We start from the raw sequence: 27,238 nt of genomic DNA, 5'->3' as shown, positions 1-27,238 counted from the left end.
CCGCACCGCGGCCGCTCTTGCTTTGTAGGTCATTCCAGGGGACAGCCTTCGGCAAAAAACGCCGCGGAAAATGAATGCACAAACTAGAAAATGTATTCTCTGAAGGGTGGGTACGGCAGGTAGACTTGCAGTCAGAAATGTATTTCTACGAATACAAGGACTGACGAAGTGCGTCACTGTACACAGTTCCAGGTCCGATACACCTTATACAAAAATAGCAATGCATTTGTAGCGTAATGTTTTCAGAAAGTTCCGTGCTTCTCTTGCAGATGTGGAAACGTTAATGACAGATATAGGCCATAAAAGATATGTCAACTTGAATAGAAGTGTTTCTTTTTGTTTCCTCTTTAATTTTAATGCACTGCAGCATTACGTCAGTTCCGTAAAGCAAGTTCTCTTAAAAACCGCAAAAAAAAAGCCCTTTTTCATTGGTTGACGCAACCCTTCTTACACAGGTGTGTATCATGGGTTATCTATGTTGCCAACATATCTCTTTCCGTAATTATCTTATTACTCTGCAGAACTAAGTAATATTCGACACGTCGTGACAATGGCTCTTATCTACTGAAACCATTCTGGTAACATTACTCTGTAGAGAAACACCTGGCAAACTGTCAGGTTGCACAGCGGAACACATTGAACGATTGCCGTGTTTTTATACTGGAAGGCCCAGTTGGAGCGACATTACAAGTTTATTGCCCCGAGCGATATTCTCCGGCTGACGTGCATGCGTGTGGAGTGGACGAAATGCATCCCACGTGCAACGGGGCACAGGTGGCTCTCCCCCACTGCTCCTTGTTCCAACTCTGTTCATACCTACATAGGGCTCAGAATACGCGTCTGCGTATATTGGTAGTGGGTGGCAAACTGCCTATGTTTACAACAAGAGTACATTTCGCGTAATAAGTGACTGCAAATAAGTTTTTTTTTTTTTCATTTCCTGTTGCACTAGTTTCCTGCCTTCATCCTGCAATATCGCCACATACTAGACTAATTAGCAGTCATGATAAGTTGATCAGTAAATTTAAAAATAAATTTATAGTCCTTGGATGAGAATTGGGCTAGCCCTTTCAATGCACTAAAAACTAAACAAAAAGTGATGCATCATAAGGAAAAATGAGGGATATACGTTTTAATTAGCTTAATTTTAATTTCATTAATGTTTTAATTCGTAGTTTTAGCCACGCCAGGCACGTGTAATATAGTTAACGAGGGCACCCAGCTCTCTAGGAAAGGAGTAAATTGAAAAACAGTTACAGGTTCTAGTAATTTAGATTGCAATTACTCCCGATTTTAGTCCCTGACCCTGACATTTACTCCCAAGCACTGCATATAGTCCCCGAACTTCATACAACTTCCCAGCCTTTAACCCCGGAAGGGACTAACGATCGTGGCAATGCGTGCAGTCCCCAAAAAGGACATACTATTCTGTCTCTCCCTTTTTGCTCTTTTTTTTTTTTTTAAGGGACATGCGTTCGTTTTAAAGAAACCACAGCGCCAATGCAAAGGGCACTCTGTTGAACGTTTCTAGCCGTCTTCGCAGACGAAAATGAAAACACGTTTCGAACCCACTGGACGGAAACAAGGCATTGAAAGGACGCCGGTCGTACCACTTCCCACAACCTGCTCGACCAAAGCTGTCACCTCTTTCTTAATTGCAGCCTTACGAAACGTCGCGACGATAAATTACAAACGACGTCATAACCCAGTTAACCTTTGTTTGAATCCGAAACTCGTCTCACGCTCACACCTCTGGTTCGCGGCGCTGTTGTTGTTTTGTGTGCCAGATGCCCGCCGCTAGAGGCGCCACATCTGTGTGTCTCCCGAACGAACGCACGCGAGGCTAGAGCATCTGTTACAACCGCGCAACGCTTGGCTGAACTCGAACTAGAAAGACAGTGAGAGAGAGAAAGATAAAAAAAGAGGGTTTAATGAGAACTTCCGCTTTAATGTTGCTCGGTAGTTAGATAAAAAAAATCTCTCAGAAAAGGACGCATAGTGCGAGGCTTTTCAAAAGAAAAATAGAGAGGCGCAAGTCAAGATATAATCGTGAAGGAAGCTTGGCCGTATTACCTCGCGGAACGTGCTAAGAACAATAACTTCTATCTTGCACGGTTGTTTCCTCGGCTAATTTGCTGGGAGTCGGGACTCTGAAGGAAGACAGATAGAGAGGAGAGCTGACTTGTTCAGCTTCCGGAGCGGCGGCGGCTTCGGCGGCCAGAAGACAGTTATTAAACACGCGGCCATTGTGTCGGGACACGCAGGCATTGGGTTTATATGAGAACGATGCGAAGTTTCAGGGCATCGTCAGGTTCATCCTCGTTATAGTTTTGCTTTGTTATATCTTAACTCAGAAGAGAAGAAGTTTCTTGTACGTGGGTGCTCTGGCGGAGTTGTGTGTCTGCTATGCGTGAGTCGTCTTTGGTCATTTATCATCTTTAGGTTTGCTCGAAGACGAATATTTGGGAGTGCAATGTTATAAATTGTAATTATGCGACCAGGTCATACAAACACGTACCCTTTTCATTTAATTCCTGCAACGTTCTTCCACCCCCTCCCCCCTTGCACACTTCACTCCAAAAAGAAGCGACCAGCATTCATAACACTTAGATGAAGAAAACACAACCGAAATACACACCTGACTGGATTGGATTGGATTCGCTTCGAGTTAGAAATAACATGGAGACTCCGTGACAGCTGCCTTAGCTAACTTGTACCCCTAAAGCGGTATGTACGCCTGAAGACCACCACGGGTTGGTGGGGTTAGTGATGATGCGATGACAGCACGAAGAATGAACACGTGAAAAATGTTATGAAATTATTAAAGTAATTCATGTGTGTGCAAGATTTCTATGGATCACCGCACCGGTCTACCGCACTAGTTTGTGCTGACACCATGCGTCAAAACGCTTTGTCCGCGCTTCTATGCTCCTGAAATATTTTACCACAGCGCCGAACGCCCGATGCACCTCGCCTCATGTGGTCATCATCGTATATCTGTCGTTGATTACACATATCAACAAATCCTTGTTTTTTTCTTTAGTTTCTTAAACTTTTTTTATTCCTCTTCTTGGGGAACGAACCACTGCACAGAGGCATTGCTCCCGGTGCCACATCCGCTATCAGACCAGATACCGACAAAGGTACCGGCACAGTATCATAGGCCTTCACATATCGATCCGGCCGCCATCTTCATGCGCAGACTTTTGTTGTTGTTGATTTTGGTTTGCTTTCCCTCGTATTACCTTAAATTTCTTCAAAAACTTTCGTGTTTGCTCCTTATTTTTGGTGTTATATGTCCTATAGTTCAAGCTTTCAGAACTTGAGTAGCCTGCTCGGTTCACCCGCCGACTGGGCAGCACGAGAGACCCATGCACAGAAAGAAGCAAGAAGACTGAGTAAGGTTTTGTGTCAGTTGTGGAATTTGATCGGCCGTCTTGGCCACTTCCGCCGCTGTTTCTGCCACGAAAGGAAACGTGAGCTCCAGTAATGAAGGTTGTCCTTCCAATCTTCCACCTTCGGGAAAAGTCGTGCACCGCTCACCCGCTCTGATGAGCGTGCTAAAGTCGTGAGCGGCTTTTCATGTTGTTGTTGTTATTATTACTACATTCTGGACGCCTTTCTTGTTCTTTCCGCCTGTTCCTCCTGCATCACAAGCGATCATATTCGAAGAAAGTCAAGGTCTGCCCCTTGTCTGGGTGAAGGTGACGGCGTGCCTTTCGGAACTTCGTTTAGCAGGCAGCTATACTATATACTGTGCGCGCGTGAGAGCTCGTGATTCAGTATCCTGCGGCTTGCAGTTACACGTCGCCTGGCAACCGACAAGGATTGCGTGATATAAGAAAATATTTGTCGGTAACATTTTCCCTGGGCATGGGGGGAGATGAGTAAGGACAGACACAAACGGATGAGACAGGACTCTGCGCGCATGTAATTCACTGTGGTAACAGTGAATTACATTAATGTAAATGCGAATTTTGTGAACGCTGTCCGATGTATTTTGTAAGCAGAGTGAGTGAGCTGCTCATATTCTGTTGTTTTGTCGCGACATGATCTAAGAACCTTGCTCAGACTGTCGGAAGGAACATTGTGCTACACTTTGTAATAGCACACATATTAACCTGAAGGTATACTGCAGATCTTGAGCCGGAGATTTAAAGGAATCAGTTATGAAGATTGCGAGGTGCTCGTATTTGAATAAAACTCTTCTATATCACATCGCCATCACCATCTTCTACAGTCTTCCGCCTCACAAGATAATCGCTGTTTTTCTATAATAAGTCTAACTGCACTTTCATCATGCGACTATACAACCCATGTCTACCAATTGAACTTCGTTCAACGCAGAAACACGACAGGACCCGTATGACGGCCTCTTCATCTTGAGTATTCAACCAATCTCTTTTCTGTTCTACTTCGACCGCGTTCATTTCTTTCTTTCGCTATATACCCACAACCGCTTCTTCACACGCAGTGACTGAGCGGATGCACGCAAACCACTCTATGAATGAGTGCTGGCAGCTCTGACGCACGCCTTTGTAGCGCCTCTCTCCGCAGATTCAAACTACAATGCACTCGGTCTTCCTACGTCGCTGTACCCTCGTATCCTTTCGTATTTGCCGCAGTGGAAAAAGCCACTCGAGCGAAACCAGAGGCCAAGAATCAATCAAACGCGAGCCGCCATCAACGCAGCACGTGACCTCCCCGCAAACGTTTGTTGAACACACACACGGAACACTTCGGCGCTGTAGACATTCAAGTGCTCGAGGGCAAATATCGTCGCAACAAGTGGAAATCAAACAGTGATCTTCGCACGATGGGATGGGAAACAGCGTAGGAAGGTGACAAATTGTTTGTGGGTATACCCATAACTATGGTGGAGTAGATGCCGGCAGTTTTGAAGGTTTCTTTCATTTTTTTTCTTTTGTTTCTTTAAGTGCTAAGTAGAGGTTCAGAAGTTTTAGCAAAGCGCCACCGAAGTGTCGAGCGAGTGTGACAACATAATTTGTGATGGAACCCTTAAAAAAGAATGAAATATCCAGCCGGAGTATTTATATACATACAGGGTGTTCAAAATTAAGCTTTCACAAGCACTTTATAAATAGGCGAACAAAAGAAAACTGGCGCTAGTTTTTCATTTCCTTGAGTAAGAAACAGGTGCTACATAATTAGCAGCACCTGTTTCTTACACAAGTAGCGTAAAGTTATCATCCCGTTTCCTGTCATCGCTGTGTTTGCGTAGCGCTCGGGAAAGCTTAATTTTGAGCACCCTGTATAGCTATACAGCTCTTGCAATGGAGCAGGTAGCACCCATGGTGGGTTGCTGAAAGCTCCAAGGTTTACTTTATTTTACTAATTTATTAACTAACTAACTACATATAGTAGATAATAAATATAATATTTTTGAATAGTAGATATTGGATATATGGACTATGGCTAAGAAAAGAACGTCTGAAGCCGGTTAAGGAAGGGTGTAGCAAGGAAGCGTTTAGATGTATCAGATATAATACAGATATAATTATAGATACTAGATATAATAGAATATTGTTACACTTGCAGAGCCCTGTATAGTGTGAGAGAAATGTCCACGAGAGAAATATAATTTCAAGCCGAATATCCAATCCAATCCAAGACTCAATCCAATGGCTAATGCGTTGACTACATTTCATGTATGTTGGATATCAAAGTACGTTTATTTTTACTGCTGTAGAGATTATATGCAACGAGCGGGAAGGTCTCGAAACGCGTGTGTACGCTGGTATACTTGAGGCGATTTCACATACCTTATACGTTCTCACGATCTTGCTTGAGTAGGAAAACTTACGATGGATGCGGCGCGCTTCAGGCGTTTTGATTAGCAAAAACAAGACTATGACGGATGTTTAATTCATCGGCATACCGGGTTATGGAGTGTGTATGTATGGAGAGAATAAAATAGGTACGGCCACCGGCAAAGATTCAGCTCCAACCGGTTACGGCTTGAGGACTTATCAAATTTATAGTTCGTGTTGAGAACAGATTTGCTTTTTTTCCCCAGAAGTGACCTTGGAGCAAGAAAAAAAAAAGAGCCTCTAGTGTATTTTCCATTCTCTCGTGCTGCTGCTTATCTTTCTTTTCTTTTTTTTTCCTCATCGTACATTTTGTATTCGGGATTGCCACGCAGGCAAAACGAAAATTTAAAAGCAATTATTGGGTGGCCAGTAAACGCAGCGGTAGTAGCCAGGTGTATCATCAAAAAGTGTAGAAAACGCAAAAGAGGAAAAAGAAAAATTAAACATGTCTTGGCGGCATCTGTCTTCTATCAATTCACGTTACTGACATGTTGTCATGTGAATTGTTGACATATAACACAAATATCATATCATGCAACAAACTTTTATCTTCTCTCTCTCTCTCTCTTTTTTGTGCGCTTGTCAGGTCAGAAGTTCTTACGAATGTACTTCAACTCAAAAGCAAAAAGGAAATTATAGCTACGTATTTGTATTTTGGCACGTGCAAACAATGGTCAAAGTATGTACCACGAAGGGATGTAAGACGCTACGGTTATGGGCGGAACAGGAAAAAGGAAACGGAATTACTTCCGGATTTTTTCCGCTCCGTTCCGTTCCTGTTCCTGCCACTTGGGAACCGAAGCGGAAGGAAGCCAGCAGAGCTCACGTGAGCGTAAACGTAGTAGATGAAACCAATAATAATAATAAGAATAAAAAAGGCAGGTACGACGCGGTGCACAGCTACTCTATTACTCAAGTATACCTGTGTTGGCAACCCCGCACTACGCACATCTTCCATTTTATCTCAAAGTATGAAATTCAAGCAGGAAGCAGGACCTGGTACGAAATGCGGACCGTCATGTAATTTGAAAACGTCCATTACTGTCAGAAATTCTGATTAAGTCTGATCCCCTGACATGAATAAAGAGCTGACCGCTGTTACAAAAGAACGAGGTGTGAAAAAAAAAAAAAAAAAAAAAATTAAAGGCCTGTGATCCAGCTCTCGGTCGAGTTGCATAAATGCACGCGTGCAGAAGTGTGTATCATTCGAAACATCATCAAGGCGATATGTACGTCCATTCTCATTATGCATAATGCCGATATTACAAAACCCTTCCATCCCTTTATGCATTCCCGGTATACACCCATCAACATTTTCTTTCTTTTTGCAGTACGTCAATCTATGGTGTCTGATATTAACCTCCACGTACCTGATTAGTTAGAAGGGAAAAAGAAAAGGAGAAGACTATTTATAGTTGTAAAAATAGATGACGCCAACTTCGTCTGATGTCCCTTAATCGCACTTTTACTCTGCACTAGACTTTTATGGAATGAATGTCCTCTACTTGAGGAGCAACGCCCAGCTCGCCTTTTTTCTTTTCTTCTCCTTATTCTTTATGACGAAATACATCGCCAAATATGGCGACTAATTATGCTAATTTGTGAGAGAAGAAAGGGGATCGATTCACGCTCAAAATCTGCTAATGGGGGCGACACACGCGAGATGGGGGGGGGGAGGAGAGTGAGAGAGAGAAACGTTTACATGGGCAGGCGGGAGAATATGCCTTGCTAGGTCGGGAGAAGAAATGTGCGTGAATTTACCGTGATAAAGTACGAGAACAGCGGGGATGGAGTGCGTGTTGGTACTGCTTTAGTTACATCATATAGCGTGGCGTAAAGTGAAGTGTTGTTACTTGTTTGGACATATAACTACATCTGACCGTTCGACTAGTTGTTCACATAGGTTACGTGCGCATATAAAATTAGTTAATTTCGAACGTATAACGTCCGGCTCGACGTGCAGAAAATTTCAGACTGTTCCAAAATTCAGATACAATTTGTTTTATTTTCCAACGTCCCTTCTCCTCTCCTCCCTCTACGTCGTTACAAGTTTACGTCTTAGAGCGACGGTTTAAGTGATACACATAAAGGTTGACACAAGCGAAAGTGCACAGACTATTGCTGGTGCGTGGCTAAACGCAAAAACCCAGAGACAGGGGACACATGCAGAGGGAGACGAAACAGACAAAAATGCATACAACAGAGATATAGACTGTTTCACTATAGCTGCCCAAATTCTGCTTTTATTTATGCTTAATATTATTTTGGCTTTGCAATGCAGATTAACAATATCGAACGCTGTACAAAATCATCATAGACTTGGAATGTATGTCCTTTCGGTCAATGTTCAAAAAAAAAAAAAAAAAAAAAAAAAGAAAGAAAGAAACGAAAAACAGGTATCAGTTTTCATCAGACATCAGAACTCACTCTAACATATCCAAGTTGTACACCGAAAATATCACCGATCATCAGATTTGCAGTGACACCCCGTCCTGCATTCCTGAAACATAACTTCTTACGCATGGCACGCTCCTAGCCAGCCATCAGCCCGAATGACATATTTCCCTGGATGGTGATGGTGATGTGATAAAGAAAAAAAATGGGGATGTGAGTTACGACGAAGACGGACCGGCTACCCCAGTACGCTTACACAGAGAAAGTACAAACAGATGAGAGAGTTAAACTGATGGAGTTCAACGTGTAGTTCAAAAGTTTCGACCAAGTGAGTGTAAAATGTCGGAATCGCTGAGGACACGCACAGCACACATTCAGCGAGCCATAAAATGTCCATAATGCCCGGTTGTATGTAGAAAGTCTTGAAATGCCCTCAGCGCCTTGTCGGACGACGGAGGACCTGACAGTTTCGCGATGTCAAAGGCTCGGGAGTCCACACGAGTGAGGCTCGCCTCTAAAACCCCTCGAGCATCAACGTATTTCCGACACCTGAGAAGGATGTGTTCTACGTCCTCTACAACGCCGCACTCACTACAGTTTGGAGAGTCTCGCTTTCCCAGTTTGAAGAGAAGGCGTACGCCCTTTTGTAACTCTTATACAGTTATGTTATTTGTCACAAAAAGGCGTACGCCCCGCGCTTTCTACAAATCAGGAGTGAGAACTTCGGTGCAAGGGTTCGCCTTCAGCGTGCTGTGCGGTGGAGTTCTGTTTTAAGAAGGGTTGCGACACGTCTAATCCCAGGCTATCCCAGATTATGCGAAAGACGGTCCTTTGCACCGATGTGAACCTGCATTCGAAGTTTTACAGTAAAAACTGTAATAGAAGCGTATAGAAAATTGCCACTGCGAATACCGAAACTCAGCCCAGCTCTGGTCGCGTCGCCGCCAGTGAGGCAGCGCCAGAGAGGTCACGTGCTTGGGGCTACCAATGGGAGTGGCCGAAGTTCTGACGTCTCCGCGTCTGCGCTCGTGTGTTCCAGGGTTTGTATGTCGCCAAATACGACACGTAGAAGAATAATTGTTTTTCCTCAGTACTCTGGAATGCAGTACAATGCGTTCATTTTGTGACGAACCACATCTATCAAAGTGTTACAACCCCTTTAAGAAGACCCTACGTGACTGTCCTTGCTGACGAAAGAAGTGCATTAATATTAACAACATAACAACAACTAAATTGCAAAAGCGAAAAAGGTGAAAAAAAAAAAAAAAAAAGAACGCCAAAGAAAGTCGCAGGGGACAACGACAGCGATCGTTATGCGTCAACCCCTTGAAAAATTTTGTTTACGGCCGCCTCAAATTACAGGGATGTAGCGCTTTTTAGAACATTCATCAACTTCACGAAAGAGATTATTATCGTTTAACATTACGCTTCGAGTTGAGCTTGACATCTTGCCCAGAAAGTCCCCAACCTCCCCCCACCCAAATTCTAATTGATCGGTCCGCCACGACAGACAGAGCAAGTCCGCGGGCAGTCAGCCGCTGAAGGTCCAGAAGTCTTCCGGTTGCACGGTTTAGCGCAGAAGCGCCACTTATCTACACGTGGAGAACCGGAAGGCAGGCAGGCGGCTGTCGACAGCGCAGCAGGACCTCGCCATCTCCCGCTGACTCTTCACACCGCCTCTGGCGTCACTGGAGACCTCCCCCGTCGCAGTTGGCATTGCGCTATCGATTTCGTCAAAGACAACCGTGTGTAGCGCTTCAAGCGGGCTGGCCTTATCCACACTCTGTCGGAGACGTGTCAAAAGCCTCGTCTTGCGAGGGCTCTGATGTAGCAGGAGCCAATGGTGGAACTCCACCCATAGGTGAAATCGTTGGAGAGCGACTAGCGAGGTTGTAAGTATTTGCATCTCGTTTAATGCGGGGGCTGTTTTTGTTGCGATGTGTAGGCGTGAGTTTTCCCCCAAAAGGTGGCATCGAATAAGAAGCTGTGTGACATTTCGTAGAAAATAAATACTACCAGGGGGCTCTCTCCGTATGTGTCCCTAGGTGCGCATACCTTTCTCACACGCAGACGTCATTGCTTTTCGCTTCCCTATCGACACCTATAGCCCTTTCAGATATGGGCATATACTTTACAGGGTATGCATGCAAGACTGACCAGCAGGCAGCCAACCGCGAGTCAAGGACATTGTGGAAGCGCCCAGCACGGAGCCAGAAATTTTCTTGCTTTCGCCGAAACTGAACCCATCCGTGAAGCGCAAACTAAAATCGGATGGCTGAGCTTGAAAGCAAACTGTGTCAGCAGCACAATCTGGCAGTCCAGCTGCTGTACGGGCAAACCTCGTTTCCTTCCTTCCTTCCTCCTTGAGACAGCAGCCTTCGTCCGCAGGGTATATCAGGCACGTCGCTTGTCTCATGCGCGGCATAGTTACGTCAAGGCTGTCTTCGTGATTCAAACCGAAATTTCGCTGCGTTCGACACGTAAACAAGAAAACTTCGACGAAGGAAAGTAGAGGAAAAAGTACAGAAATTTCCTTTCAAAAGAACGCATTGAAGAGTCATGATATGAAGGATTGCTGTCTGCAACCGCAGTATACCTGCATACGTATGTAGGCTCTGAGTTCTGTAGGTTCACGTAGGCACGATGGACGACGCGGGAAGAACTGGAACTTCAAAATGGTTTCGGTTTTTACTTATTTTTAGTCGACACTCGCACCGCCTAGCGGGCGCGGCTGCGCGAACCGGTGTAATCTACATTGACTCGATTTTTCTACACTCAGCGCACACTGGCGCACTACACTGGACTGAACGCCACAAATATGCATATATAGATAGGGCAATTACCACCATGGAGTCATATATGAAGAGAGCCTGATACATTTACTCAATTGTTATTGTGGGGCGTGCTTTGTAATTTTCGTCCATTCACGGAGAAGAGTCTGGCACAAAGAATAGCTCGTATCAGGAAATAACATAATCTCCGGCTGCTGTTACTTCCTCGGATTTTCCGTTGTACTTCTCTAAGCCCATGTCGGCAGAATTCCAAATGAGTTGAACATCTACACTTTCCTTTCTCGATATGGCGCTTAATTAATGTCAACGTTTCAGATGTACGTATCTTCTAGAACCGCAGAGTTTAAGGCAGTGACAAACTATTGTATTGTTGACTGATCAGATGAGTCGCAGAATTAGTGAACCCATTTTTCTTATCGTTTAAATAAAGTTCGTAGAAATAAAGTTCGTCTGTTACGCTGTACTGTATACGCCCCGAGGAGCATCCTCTTTACTCGTGTTTACCAACAACTGTGGACATGCGTTTGATGTGAGAAGGCGCAAACAAATCGAGAGGTCACGCACGCCACCGTTTCATCAAAAAGAAGGGCTCAGCTGTCCAGAATCATCCCACAGAACGCAAAAAGCACATAGCACAGCACCAAATACCACAACCAATGCTTTCACCGCGTTTTATTGTAGATAGCTATTTGTGTTTTCCTAAGTGACCTGGAGAAGCCGGCTCTCGTAATGAGTGCCTATTTCTCCATTTTTTTTTTCTTTTCTTATCAGCTCAACTCAACTCCCCCATTGTTTTATATTCCTATTAAGATATCACTACTATACTTTGACTATACTCCGGAAATTTCATTGATATCGGGCCCATTTCCGAAGAACGGAAAGCAAAAAAATGGGCGTCCTATGCACACGATGTAAGTCCGCGTGGTGTTTCGCAAAGAAGCCACCGGGCCGGTTGCGCGTTGCGAAATACATCCTACAACAGTCTGCGTTCATTAGCGCATGTGAGGAGCGAGTTGGCCTGGGGGGCCTTTTCTCCCACTGCCCTTGGGCTTATGTAAATCTCGAGGTCGGACTGAAAATGATATCTCCGTATTGGACGGCACAACTCGCCAAGCGTTATTGAATAGGTATGCGCTTGTACGTGTTCGGGTCAGTTTCATTGAAACAACATGACTGGACATATAGCAAGCCATGGCTGAGGTTCACACTGCCGCAGCGTGCGCCGCAAATGCTTCCGGCGACGGTGATGTCCGTTGCTGTTACTGAGGTCTACTGTTATGCGAACGTAGGTTAGCGTGGTCGTGAATACGAACTAAGGCAAAGAACAACTTTTTTTAACAATTTTCAGCGTGTAAAAAGGGGTGTTTTTGCAACCCCCTTTGTTATACCGCAGGCGCAACTGAAAGGTGTAGTAACGATGCTGAAAATGGTGTTTTAAATTAAATGCACCACCTGAAACGGTGTTTTAAATGGAATACAATAACCGAAACAGTGTTTTAAATGGGGTACAACTCCTGAAATGGTATTTTCCATAGAATATGTGTCCTTTGATGATGGTGTGAATCACCCCAGGTCATAGTCACGATTTAGTTGTTGTTGATCATGGTGCTTTTTTGTAGAATACACCATGTTGAAAGGGGTGTTTTACAAAACTCCCTTCTGTACAGTGTGAAACACCACGAATGTGTGTGTCATAAAACAAAACAAAAAATGTATACCCAAACAATAACTGTGTGCCTTCTCGGCGTATTAGTGAGATCCATACTTGAGAGGAGGTATAACGTAGGTTCCGAGAATAAAAGATTTCGTATGGATGCACCAATGGGCGATGTTTTGCAGGAAAAATAAACGCATCCCACATGTATGCGTGCCGTGCTTGAGGACGTATTCGGTCTTGTAAAATATCCTGCAGCCAAGACGAAGCTGGTTGCAGCTTAACGAAAAGGAACGTACACGAAAGCAAAGCATTGGCGCGTATCACTTAGCCGCAGCGAACGAATATATACCAAAATGCTCCCATCTCCACTCTCGTCACACCTCCGACGCAAGCACAATTAGCGCTTTGATTTACTCTTCTTTCCTGCTTCTTTCTTCTATCTGGCGCATCTCCCCCTCCCAGATGAAATATTGCCTGCACACCTCCCATTCGCGGTATCAGATTACTTTTCCCGTTGTCCAGCATATAGATATAGCAGTGGTCCCTTTGGCGTCTCTTATTAATTAATCAGGCTGCCATGCCAGCCTCCGCAGCACAAGGACGACCAAACCCGGCCAGATTTGTTCGCCAGGCATATCGGGCCTGTACGATAGCGTGAGATCGTGGAGCTGACGAAGCACGATGAAGGAAGAGGGCCGACGCATACGGCGGTTTTGAAGAAAGCGAAACTCGTCTGCGTATATATCGTGTGGCGTGCCTGCCTGCCTGCCCGCTGTCCCGGTTTTTCTGATGGGAATTCAGTCTGATTATGCGTTAGAAATTCGAGCCTGCGGGGTTTCATTTGTTTCTTCGATGATGTGATACTTGCTTCTTTCTTTCTATCTTTTTTTCGAGAGCCTGTAGACCTTGAGGTGCAGGCAAAGCATGATTGAGGAGTGGATTGTTTGAGTTGTTTGCAAGAAAGTCCTGTGCGTTTGGAACGTGCGGTGCATCGTAGCATGATGTGGTAGTGAGTTGTGAGCGACCGTGTGCGCAGTGGATAGCGTCCACGTGTATTTGAAAGAGAAATGAGATAACCGTTGCTAGTCTTAGATGATAAAGTTTATTAAGTGACATTAATTGAATGATACGTATTTTTATAAAAATGGCGTTAAAATGCATTATTAAATGATCGAATGATTAAGTAATATGAAGAGAAATGGCAGTGTCCAATATTTTCTTACTTATTCTAGGATAACATATGTAAACTCTAACGGTCAAACCTTAACGATAAAGCGGGAGATCGTTACGTAACGTTCTCTTAGAATGCCGATTGTATCTTTCCAGTTTAGTAGATAGATAATTAGATATCGCAACAGAGGAAAAAAAATCTAGGGTTGCATTCGAGGCACTGGTGTAAGCAGCAACTGCTGAACTCTTGATGCTAATCGAAGATACCACTTATCAAGAAATCACTTATGAACTTTCTAGAGTTTAAAGATTGCCACAGCGCCCGTGCATTAATGACTCAAGCTTGTTGTTCCTGCAGATTTTACCTGTACCGCTATCTTCACTACGTCAGGCAGACGCCGGACATCGTCGTCGGTGTGGAATTTTTGCGGCTACAGTTCCGGTGCATATCCCATCTGACAATTTAGCGTATCGGCTACTCCTATACACCGCAAACAAACGCTGTCGCTAGCGTAACTTTGAACCCTTAAAAAATGCGTCATTTATTTTATAGGCCAGTGACATCCTAAGAGGCCGACATACGGTGGACTCGTGCTGAGAACGAGGACTGCAGGCGAACCCCTAGCCATATGCTCTTAGTCATCCAGTCTCGCTCAAGTTTTGGGTTTAATTTATGTCAGTTCATTTTACCATTCAGCCAGCAACTTGTCTGGTAACTTAACTTTCCTGAATTCCAATAAAATATTGACATAGTAGTGCAGAAAGTATAGCTATTCCTTCAGTCGATCTAGTACAGGCTGGAGGTTCCCAAAGGGACCGAACTGCCCATAGCATTGCTGAGTTTTGAAGTATCCCGTCCTTTCGAAGGTGTAGCAAGAGCATGACCCCAGACTGATAAGCAAATTGAGATGAACTTCTGGGCGATGCAGAATGCGAACAGGGACAGTCACGACTAGCCCTGGGGCAACCACGGCGAGAAGCACAGGTGGAAGGAAACAACGTCGGGCGACCGGCACATTTGCAGGGGATGATTGTACGTTTGCCTGTCATTAGCCTCATGAGCTGCCACCGTCAGGACGACTGTCAATAAATTTTACTGATGTAATGCCCCGCATGATGAGATGGGGTTAGGAGCCAGCTTTGTAGGTGACTCTCTAATAACAAGTTTGAAAGGCAAATTCTCTCCATCTCATACCGACGCGATTCGGAATGTTGAGCTATTACGTTCACGGTGAGGGTGTGATGACCTCGACATTTCCACCATGCGTGGACGTCAGGCTCTCTTATAATTTAGGTCATGTCGCACGATGTCCGTAGGAATAACAGCAACAACAGATACACGATGACGAGGACGATGACGTGAAGTTTTCGAATAGCTAGACACAAATCTTCAAATTGTAAAAAAACATATTTTTCTGGCATTCACACTCTCTGTTTTTGTTGTGAGTACTGCTCTCCAAGACTGCTTCACTGGGAACACCAACAATGACCATTAAAGTATGAATGATGACGTCACGGGGAGTTTTTCCACCGGGTTGATATGATTTGATGATTTAGCATTACATGCACGCGAAGGATAGGGTTCGTCCCTGAGAACGGAGATATCATCAGTTTGATCACGAACAATACCAGAAAGTCTTCAGAAACGCCCACCAACTTAAAGGACACCCATCAGAGCTATATACCTGTAGACTAAATCTCACATCACTGCCTCTTGCATGCCGTGCAGAGAAATAAAAAGATCGACCGTACCCGCCTACCAGAGTCCTTCGATCCCTCGACTTCTTCACCCAAGCGTATAAAGACTATACACATCAGCGCTGAGCTTTTCTTCCTTCGCTGTGTGTATGTATCCTTGAAGCTGAGTCTGGTGGTGAGGCCAGACCCCTAAACGCCGCCAGCCCTTCGTTGCCCCGCTGTCGGATCACTCGCAAATTCTCCGGCTTCCCCCGCCCACAGCCGGATCAAGTCTCAAGACCCTCTGACGGTGCGGGACCAAGGAAACGGCGATTGACGTCCTTATGCATGCGGCCGAGAGCCGACGTCTCCGTGCTCCTATCACGCGAAGGCGTGTTGGAAAATGTCCAAGGCTCTATACGGCATGTGAAAGGTTCTTTTTTTATATATATATATTCTTCTACTTCTTCTTTTTCAATGTTTGAGCGATGGAGAAAGTTTTTCGCGGCAGCGCGCCGGCCTCTGTGTTCGCCGGTGGGTCTTTCTCTTAGCAGCGACATGGTGTGGTTGGTTCGCTTCGTGGTGTGCTGTTTCGGTGTAGGCTGTCGGTTTTGTGATAGAAATGCCATGCAAAATAGAAGCTGCAGAAGGGAGAGATGACTCGAGACGAAATTTATTCAGCACGGACGTAATCCTCACGTGACAAAAGCCCATGCTGGCACAAAGACGTTGGATGGAAATGCTAGAAATGCTGGTTAGGTGGCCCTCGTATAAACGTGTGTGGAGCTGCTTCACTGTTTGTCATTTAAGCGTTGTGTTTCATAAAATATGGCTTCTGACGAACCTTAATGAGAAACGAGAACAGCAGCAAAGGGCCGTACGACAACACAAGATGGAAGGACATTTGATTACTTGTAAACAGATCTTTAGCAAGCACGTGTTCCCACAGGACAAGCATCGGAAGCAGTGGTCAGTTGCATAGCACTGTGGGGGATATAATACCTTTAGGAGGTTGTTCAGCAGCGACGAAAAGTCGAACAGCGTGTCAGCCGATAGCCATTGGAACATTTTTCTCAGTATCATCACCTTCATGCAGGAAAGGCAAATACGCACAGATTTCTGCCTATTCTGTATAGCGACAACAGTGCGGCGCCCTGTAACCGACACCGCCTTCAACGCAGTTCATTACGCGATAAACACCTGTCTGCAAGAACCACGTGCGGCAACTGCCTCAATAAAACCGCGGATACCGTTGTAAAACCAGATGACGAAAAATACGAGCTTCAAAATGCAGACGAAACGAGCAGAGGCTCTCAGAAAAGTTTAGGTTTGACCGAAGCCGTACTCCTCTATACAGGTCCTACCGGGAAGCGGACCATTATTTACGTCGGCTAAAGCGTCTGAAACCCCTTTTGCCGCCACTCGAGCTTTCAGCAACAGCGCTAGTATAGATGAGAAAATCCTTGCCGAAGGGTGAAAGTACCTGTAGACGCCGTTAGGGGGGGTATATTTATATTTCCCCGCACCAGCTCGAAAAGGGTTGTTTCGGCGGAGTACTGAGAGTTCACAAGAAGTCCGCAAAGCCGACTGGTTGTCTTCGAAATTTACAATAGTTGGAAAACATACGTGAAGTCTGGGTTAAAGGTGTCTGTGGTTCCTGTTTTCTTCTTGTGTTTTTTTTTATGCGCGTGTTTTGGCGCACTCTCGACTTAGATGCTTGTGCGTCGTAAAAACACTAATCATCATCATCATCATCATCATCATTTTTAACTACGGTAGATTGGAAACGCGTCGTCAGATATGACGGTGTGAACGCATGTAGCCCTGATCTTGAAAAAGTATCTCATAACCGCCGCATAAAAGTAATACGACTGGTGTGTAATGCGACTCCGGCATTAAAAACGTACCTGCGTTTGCGTGAGTCCCAGAGAAGCAGCGAGTTCCGCCCGCTCCGGGAGTGCCAGGTACTGCGTTCTTTGGAACCTCCTGTTGAGTTGCTGAAGCTGAAGGCTAGAGTAGATGGTGCGGGGTTTCCTCATCTTCTTTCCCTTGCCGTTCACCCTGAGCGTTTCTTCCAGTTGAGATTTGTCTGCAACGCAAAGCGATTCACTTCAATGACTTGTATATCATCTGAGCGAAAATGAGGAAGAAGTAGCACAATACTAATTTGATGAGGATAGGTGACTTCGGCAATGCCCACGGTAATTTTCTTTGCACCTTTCAGCGGGTTTCTAAGAAGCGGTTGGTGGGTTAGCGTAAAATATGCATATGTTTGCTCAGCTCTGGCAACTCGGCTGCTCGAGCACGCTTATGCGGGGGGGAGAAGCAGTGTTTTTGCAAGTGAACACCTTTTTATATTGCGAAATTTTTATATCGAAATTTTTTATATTCTCAAAATAAAATTGTTTAAAATAGTGTTTTAAAATAAAATAAATAATTACTTTACAAATAAAACAAATATAATGTTTTAAGTGGGACATACACTGTTTGAGTAACACACAATGGTGTTGTCTATCGAATATGCCCGTTGAAACGGTGCCTTTCGTAGGATACACCATTTAGAAGGGTGTTTTACAAAACAGCCTTCTGTACGGTGTGATATCTACACGCAAAGCCATATAGGAGAAGACATTTGCACCTGAAAGGTGCAAAAATTACTGTGCGTCGCTGCTTCTGTTCGACCTATATGTCACTATCAGAGCCGCTCATTGAACCACAAAGCACTGAACTGATACCCACGTCACAGACCTCAGGTCTTGTTCTGAACTGAATTTAAATAGAATAGTTGTTTCACTTGTTCACGAGATGTGCATAACATGACCAAACATGACCGAGCATGAACTATATCTATGCGCTCGTGACAGCTTCCGATACTGCTGAAAAAACCTCGAACGTGTGCGTTACGTGTGTCGTTGTGTACGATAAAGAGCGCGGCTGCTTTCTTATATTTCTTCCTCGGTCTCGTCACGGACGACTGGAAGAAAGAAATGCACAACAACAAGCTAGGGGGCTCGGAAACAGGAAATACGCTCAAGGACTTCTGGCCTGGCGCATGATGAGAAAAAAATAATAAAACGAATACAAAAAAGGAAAATAAGAAGAAGAAGAAAAACAAGAAAACAAAGGCAACTCGAGCCGAAGAAAGCGAACATAACAAATAACAGAGTGTGTAAGAATAGCCCGCATATCTTGATCAAAGGGAGATTTTTGTAACCGTCCTCAGGGCCTTATTAATTGCAGTCTGCGCGCGATCCACAGCTTTGCTTTCGCGCAGCCTATAATGTATATCCCTTTGCTGCATGCTCTTCGTGATCGGTTGCAATGCTGTCTTCAGCCATGATTCGAATGTGGCTATTGTAAATATCCATCAGTGCGACGCATAATTCATCCGACATGTCTACATTGATACCGCTCGTACTGTAGCAGAGTCACCGCCTACGGTTAGTGGTCGAAAAATGTGACTCGGAACGGTTGCGTGTTAGTAAATGACCTACGGAATAACAAATGTCTGGAACGCTTCGGATCTTATTCAGTTGCGATGAAATGAACTGGACAGAGTGTGGATGGATCCAAGAGTTTCAAAATGTGCGTAGAACGTATTGTAAAACACGTGTAGAGAATGAGTGTAGAACATATGCTAGCAGGCATAGCAGGCGAGAAGCAGTTTGTTTGAATACTTGGATTGGATTAGATTGGAAAAAGAAAGAAAAATATGGAGAGGTTAGTCCCGACCCAGTGAGAACTGTCGGCAAGCGGTAAAACGACATGCAGACAATGTCACATGACCTCAAAATGACGTTTTCTATGTCGTGTGACCTGGACAAGGTGGCGGTTTTGCAAGAAGCACCCGCTTGAGGGTATAGTTTCAAAAATGGCAGATTTATATCACCCCTGTGGTCTCACCGGTGGGGCTCCGGTACCCCATCTGTTACGTGTGACACATTAGATGAGCGAAGTATAGTTATATAGTATAGACCTTTATGTCGCGAGAGAACCGCGATCATGAGTGACGTCACAGTGGTCGGGTCTGTGGATTAATTTTGCCTATCTGAGGGTTCTGCACCGAAATCTCGACATCCGGTACACCACATTTAGCGTCCCTCGCGGAAGACGGCGTCTGAGCAACTTGTACCTGTCCACCAAATTGCCACCGTCCTCTGCCGGGTTTGAACCCGCGATCTTGGGGTCAGCAGTCGGACAAGCTGCCGACTGAGTCACCGACTCCGGTGCACTGATGCTTGCGTGGACATTCTTCTAGCCTTGTGCCACCGTTACAGAAAAGCGTATTCATATGCCTCGAAAAGCTACGACAATCGCTGCACCTGGAAAATGGAGCAAGCTACGTTTCCATGCGACAGAGACAGGTCCACGTAGAAGTGGAGGATGTGGATTGGCGGACGAGTCAGCCTTCCTGGATTTTCTTTCCTGGTTTCTGACGGGACATATTTATAGATTCATGTTTGTCTTATCAGGATATAAAGATGGTGGACGTGGACTCGAAGGCGTTTCAGGAGATTTATATCGTGCGATAGATATGATCACAACGTTAGCATTGCCAAAACAGACACAACAAAGAGGGAAGGAAGGAAAAGAGAAAGAGGCTACAAGGGCAAACACTATAATTACTATAACAATTTGGAACAGATCTTCACGTGAGGTGAGTCAGCCTATACACAACGGTAAACACTATTTACGCTCCTTTTATTTACATCATAAGATCGTTCACCATCTTCTCCTCGTCAAGCAATGGGATGGGGTGACGCCGCAGCGTCGAGTTTTGTGTAGCTTCTCTTTCTTTTCTTAATAACGCGTCCTGGAGTAGCCAGTCCCGAGTGGCTCGAGACTAACATCTCCATTTTTTTCTTTCAAAAATCAATCAATCAATCAGTGGCGAAACATCCCACTACATCATCATCACTTATTTGTTGTTGTTACACCATCCATAAGATACGCAATTCTTATTATTATGGCTGACAGCTCGTTCAGTGAGCAATGTCCTAGTTCTTTGGTTGAGGTCGTGCATTTTTATGCAGCGACGTTATGTAACCCCAGAAATCAAGACCATATAGCAGGAGAATAAGAAAGATAAAGCTTCAGACAAGGCCGATTCACAGGTTCATCCATACATTCACTGTTCATTTGCCCGTGGCCCGCCTGGGTTAAAATATCGGCACACGAAAAATGGTTCATATCTACAAGCACAAGCATGGACGAATGATAAAGAACATGGACTAGAGTTGGTATTAAATTCTGCACAGTAAAACCTTAAAAGGAGCCCTTACATTTATAGAGGCCATCGGTTTATCGCAATCATTCATATCGTGCAGAGACCTGAAGAGAAAGACAACCCGTCGCACTTTCTGCCGCCAGGTAACGCAAGCTGCGGTGGTGGTGGTGGTGGTGGTGCTTGTGAAAGAGCTCACCGTTGTCATCCTCACAGAGGTGGGCAACGTCACGACTAACGCTCTGGGGGAATGTGCGTCCTGGTCCGACTTCTAAAGGAACTGTGCCGACACACGTCTGACAGCGTCTGAGGAAAACCCAGGAAAAACCGCGAGCTCCACGATAGCTTATACCTTGTTAGCCAATGAGAATCGATATTATGTATTTACTTCTCCATTCAATTCGTCACGGATTATGGGGTGATCGATAAGCAGGAAAATGATTACCAGATAAAGCCATACCGGAATCGAGGATATCACTTAGAGCAACGTTAACTAGAAAGACGCTCATGCCACTGCTTGAGGAGGACAGCAGATGTCCGACGTCCACGCGTTCGTGGACTGCACCGGTACTGTCCTATACGGCTCCGTGGATCGGTACCAACATAGAAACTCCCATAGCTGCTATATGACCTTCCGAAGAATTGCAGATGTTCTATCTACATTCGACGTATTACTTTTATCATCAAGAGATCATCTTACTTCGCGAAACAACAATAGGATGTTCTCCCAACATCGCTTCTGAATATCAGTTTCACAATATTCAGGGATCGAAATGTAACGCATACACAGTCTGCGAGGAATATAGTAAAGACAGATGTGGAGACTGGCATTAAGAAAAAGGGATATCACTGAAAGAAAGGAAGGGAATGACCATAAGGCACCCCCATAATGGAACGGACGAAGGCGAAATGCAGCGTCCACCTTCTAACGACGCTACTGACATTGACTTTCTCCGCGCATTCTTTCCGCGCTCAATGTGTTTTTCATGCTACACGGTCGTCCCATTGTTGGAACCCTACTGTAACTGCGTAGCAGTTCTGCTTCACTTGCAAACGATAGCCGAAGGACAAGACTGGACAAGACAAGACCAAAGGCATAGAGTTCGTCCGTGGATGCGTTTATGTGGCCGTTATTTCCAATAGACCTCTCCCGGTTTGTAAACAAATGACGTCATAGTGTTCGACAGCGCCACCAATTTGGTAGAGGTGAACTACGCTCGAAGCTAGGGGCGAACAAGGTCGCGCCCGAAAGCCACCGTCTTGAGAGGATAACGATGGTCCCTGAAAGGGACGTGACCTCCGGTCTTACTTTTCTTTCAATAGGAGATAGCGAACACGTGTCCATTCGTGGAACCCAGCCTTCCCCTTTCGGTTAGTTTCGGTTTCAGTGTGTCTACCAACGTCATGATGACGTTTCTCGGGTAGAGGTCTATTGGTGTTTACGCTGTATGGACGATAAAACGTCTTATGTCACGACACTACTAGGATTGTGAGGAGATTAAGGCTTGCAGGCCACAATGATGCAGAAGATAATATGTGCGTCAGTTGATCGCTAACTAGCTGCGTCAGATAACATAATCGTTCTATCTTAAGACAAGATGAACGGTGCCCTATGGAATTTATCCAAAGGGAGAAAATATGCAGTGGCGGTGGCAGCGGCTGTGACGCGTTCGTTTGCCCAAGTTAGCCTTGCGTGATGAATGATTTGCTTACAGAATTACGTTTCGAGATTGTACTATATATTCCAATCCGCGATGCAGCCAATCTTACGGGATATGCCCAGACATTTATGCAATCAAACACGGGGAATTGAAATACCTTATCACAAAAGGCAGGTTTACATATACTGCGACGTTATACGACACGGTTATCTGAAATGATCACTTGGCAATCGTAATTTTGGAGTTTACCACGTTGAAACTTGATATAGGGAATTTGCCCCATCAAATACAGACATCTCTTCAATGTGATGTTATTCGTATACACATGATGCTCGTTTACCGTGTTTTCCTTTGATGTCCTCGGATTTGGGAAGGTGTACCAGCTGTCCACAGTACCGCAGTCCCCAGTCCCCTGCGCGGAAACTGCCTTTTTTCAACTAGGACTGACTTTGTCAAACACTACAGACACAAACAAGGCACTGGAAACAATCCCACCACCCGCGTATTGCACAGATTAAACGTTTTGCATGTAATCACGCGCTACACACAGTAAATCATTTTACACCTTTCTTAAGCACATGCTCTTCCCATGGCGCACTCCTTTTTTTACACCATGAAATGTGGGTGTTTTCTGAGACATCCTTTAATTAGGTGTATCCTCCCAAATTAATACTACCTCTCAAATAACTATATTTATTTGAGAGGGAGTATTTGCCAGAAAACACTTCATCCTAAAGGGGTGTTTTCAATAGAATACTCCCCTTTTTGAGGTTGTTCTTGTTTCTAAACACCAACTTTAAGAGTGTTTTATGAGGAATACACCTAATTAAATGGTGTTTGAGAAAACACCCATATTTGATGGTGTAAAAAATTGAGTGCGCCATGGGACAAGCATGTGCTTAAAAAGGTGTAAAATGATTTACTGTGGGAGGTTCATGTCGCATGTTCAATGCGCGCTTATCGCCTGAGTTATGAGCTGCGCGCACACACACACTCGAGCGAATATATTGGACACAGACGCTTATATGAAAGGAATAACGACAAATGTAAGCAGAAACGTAATATGCAAGCAATCCATAGCGCATACACGTGGCGTATATATATCTGAGATCGGAGGAAAAACAAACGGGCGGATACACAGAAACTAATTCACCCGACGTGCCTTTTGTTGTTCGTTTCTGCGTTCTGTCCATTTGTGTTTCCCCCTAAATTCAGGTACATGTCGCAACGAGAACTGCAAGCCACAATAAGCTCCATTGCACTCTTTGGTCTTGAAGGAATAGGTGTAGGAGGAAGCGATATTTACATATTTTCCCTGTCAATTCTACAGATGTCGATATCCATATGTACAGCGCTTCTGTATAACAATCTAGTCAGCAGCTCTTTCTTCTTTTCTCTTTAATTATTCTCTCTCTCTCTCTCCCTCTCTCTCTCTCTATCTTAGTGATTCTTTGCCGCGGAGTCTTAGTGGAGGAAATCTCCACATATACTGTTCTGTAGAATTCTTTTTGACGCGCATATCTCATCATAGGCTGCATATCTAGAACCCTTTCACCATCTGGTGTCTCCTGTAAAAGCGCATTTCGAGATCGGGCAACCTGTAAAGGGGAAAATATGAGATGGGGCAGCCGCACCATCTTTAAAGAACAAACACGACCTGTCGTCCCATCGCTGACTTCCGAAAAAGAGTCTCGAAAAGTACAGGCCTTTCGTATATAATCGTACGATTATAAATCAATATCAATCTAAACACTTTACGAGACATAAAGCTCGGGATTATCTGGCGCGATGATTTTAAGTTTGAAGTGTAATTGTTGTACTTTACGTTCACAACACATGATATGCAGTTTGAGGTTCTAGGGAAGCAGCCGCCATTCAGTAGCCAGACACTGCAATTACTCTTACGCGCTTGAGTGATTTCTAGTCTGGAGAATTTTCGCACGAAATGGAGACGGTGTCTTCAGATTACGTATAGAATGGCTGTTGTTCATTCTTCATCCTTTCTGCACACGAACAGCCAAGGAGGAAACTTCAGGAAATATTATTGAAGTTTTCTGATATGAGGAAGGTGAGGTTGAAGTGCAACAACTCGGAGCTTTACTGAGAAATACGTAATTTCCACTATAACCGCGAATAGTTTTTCAGTATGTTTACTATGCGCCTCTTAATTACAAACACACATCACATAACACACTATACACTATATCGTCATTACTGATTTATTGTTGTTGTTATTGTCAAAGCTGTATTTTTATAGCTCTTAAATTGTTCTTGTTTCACAAGGTGCACGTTACTTCTAATGTGGAGTGAAAAGATCACTTGTAGTCTTCCGTTTCATAGTCTACTATATATCGCGATACACGATGTTATACCCTAAGAGCTTGAAGGGTATAGTACTCGTAATAGTAACCTTGCTAATGCTTTTTACTAACTTACGGGCAGACTACAAGTGCACAATAGTTACAACGCAGGTGGTGAATTTCCCCATTCATCAGCATCATTATATTTGTTTGTTGTGTACTGTGTAGTAACATGAAAGGGCCTTGTTTCACTTTTACAGTACATGAACACAATCTGATTAATTATGTGTTTTGTAGAAACCTCGCCACATGTTCGCCTTTACCATTATTCTGCCCTTTGTAGCGCACACATTAATTACCACTGCTGCTCGATGTTTTGTATTCTACATTTCGAGGCACTTTATTCGTCTTTGACGACTTTTAATGAACAATACTCTTCGAAAGACTGTCTCTGTGACACGACGCCTCGCCTCTTCCCAAAACACCACAACATCAAACCATTTGCAGGTTCAAATTATTTGCAGGTTCAAATTTGGTCCCTTCGAAAATGTCGTACAGTTTTTCTATGCATACGGACTGTGTTTCCATCGACCATAAAGAAGTGGACACTGGCGACTTGTCGACACCTGGCACCGAGCGTGGCAACTGTTGTCGCCCGCTGTACTTTCGTGGCGCCTTTTGATACATAATCAGTAGCCCATGAATTTCCGTGGTAAGGTGCGTCAGCTGCGAACCAGGGCCCTGCCCGTACACGCCACCTTATACTTTCTGTGTTATCTTTTGCCTTTTTTAGCGTCGTGTTTTTTTTTTGTTTTTGTTTTTTTACAGTTCTACGTGCTGGAAAATTGACGCCCACTCTATCAGCCGATTTAAGCGAAATCCATTTCGCCGATGGCAGGGGTGTCCGTTGCTGTTGGTGAAGCGTATAAAGATCAACAGATTTAGTTTTGTAGCTGGATCAAACGAATGCTCGTGAATTTAGCGCATTAAGGTATAGCGATGGAGACACGACATGTCAGGCCTCAGTAGTTGGGAGCGCATTAGATGAAGCAGTAATTTGTTTTTACACCACGCAGCGTGTAAAACGGGCTGTATTTGTAGATGAACCTATTTTCTATTCCGCATGCTCAACTGAAGGGTGTAATAACGGTGCGAAAAAAATACTATTCTCAAAACACCCTTCTGCAACACTGTTCTAAATGGAACATCCTGCTGAAATTGAGAGCTTTTGTAGAATACACCACGGAGTTAGCCAGAGGACAAGCTTTTACACCCGAAAGGTGTAAAAAAATTACAGAGTAGGCAGTATAGTGCTAGATGTGTGGGATGTTTATCACCGAAAGACATCGCGTTACCTTGGAGCATACGCAATGCATACAGAGACAGAGCAGTTTTCGAACCTACTCCACAGGCAAAAATGAAAATAGAAAGACACGAATCTGTGACAAAGAAACAGGTACAATTTAAGCAGTACGACTTACGGAACGTACGCATGATGTGTAGGAGTACACAAATTTTTTGTGTCTGTGTGTGTCCTTGCAGCGTAGCGAATCGAAGCGCTGCATAGAAAAAGCACCTTACTGTACTCTAGGTTTCGGCACACGTTGCATGGCGCATTCAACTTGCTGCACAACGACCAAGCTATCCGAGAAATCTCCAGGCATCGCCTTACTTGGAGCGCACGAGAGCAAGAATGTGGTCTTGGCCTTCACCCGGTGCGCTGTATGCCACTGATGGCATTTTGGGCAGCGTACTCTAAACGGAAACGACTTGGGAAGAGCATCATGACTTTACAATGGGGCTTCTAATGGTGTTCGTCTGAGCTAGCGGTGGGTCAGTACCGACACGATTCCGCGCCACCCAAGCACAGTTTTCCCTTATTCACGAACCGCTAACGATAACGCCGCCGCAAACCCCATTAGTCGCATCGTCATCGCTATCGCCTCTTCGGAGAAAAGCAGACGATTTTGAGCACGTAAGTGGGGATATGTATTTTTTGGCGAAATGGCCGCTCTCACTGTCATGGCATACTTGTTGCGTTGCCAGCGCAAGTGTTACAGTCACGGGTTCTGAGAAAAGCAGATGGCTTCAGGTGCACACGCGAAGAATGATACGTGCGTGGTTATGGTGTGGAATGTATAGTTGACGTGTTATTTGAAACGAACCATATTTTACTGATGGGTTTTTAATGATGCGCGTAACATGGAGTCGATGCATGCGTCGTCTCGTTAAGTTGGTGCTATAGAAAGATTAATTGTCTGTCACTTCCTTTCTTTGTGATATTCCTGTTTTTCGAACATGGTAGGTGAATAGAATATTTATTTCACCCGTCTACGAAATGTTCAAAATATCACAAAGCCTGACTGCAGAAAAATCTGACCAGTGTGCCACACGGCCGCCATCCCCCAGAAACAAAACGATGTCATTTACCTTCTCCAGTTCCAGTATACAAAAAATGCAAGGTACGTACTATAAGTGCATTAACCTATGGTTGCCTAACTAAGAGAAGTACACTATGTATAGATGAGCCCC

The 27,238-nt window shown here is 44.5% G+C and overlaps 1 protein-coding gene across 2 annotated transcripts in view; it reads right to left on the bottom strand.

Annotated features, from left to right (window-relative positions):
- LOC135401330 (homeotic protein distal-less-like) overlaps positions 1–27,238 on the bottom strand; it is a 50,571-nt gene that overhangs the window by 13,908 nt on the left and 9,425 nt on the right. Inside the window, exons 2-3 of one of the 2 annotated variants that reach the window (XM_064633674.1) lie at positions 22,747–22,818; positions 17,429–17,610 (exon numbers count right to left, since the gene is read on the bottom strand). In XM_064633674.1, coding sequence (XP_064489744.1) covers positions 17,429–17,610; positions 22,747–22,818 — 254 coding nt within the window. The remainder of the gene's footprint in view (positions 1–17,428; positions 17,611–22,746; positions 22,819–27,238) is intronic. The other variant, XM_064633675.1, reaches the window with a different exon arrangement.

This window comes from Ornithodoros turicata, chromosome 7 (genome assembly GCF_037126465.1).
Source record: "Ornithodoros turicata isolate Travis chromosome 7, ASM3712646v1, whole genome shotgun sequence".
Classification (NCBI taxonomy): domain Eukaryota; kingdom Metazoa; phylum Arthropoda; class Arachnida; order Ixodida; family Argasidae; genus Ornithodoros; species Ornithodoros turicata.
The sequence above is the reverse complement of the archived record's forward strand: the minus strand, read 5'-3'. Positions and strand labels throughout refer to the sequence as shown.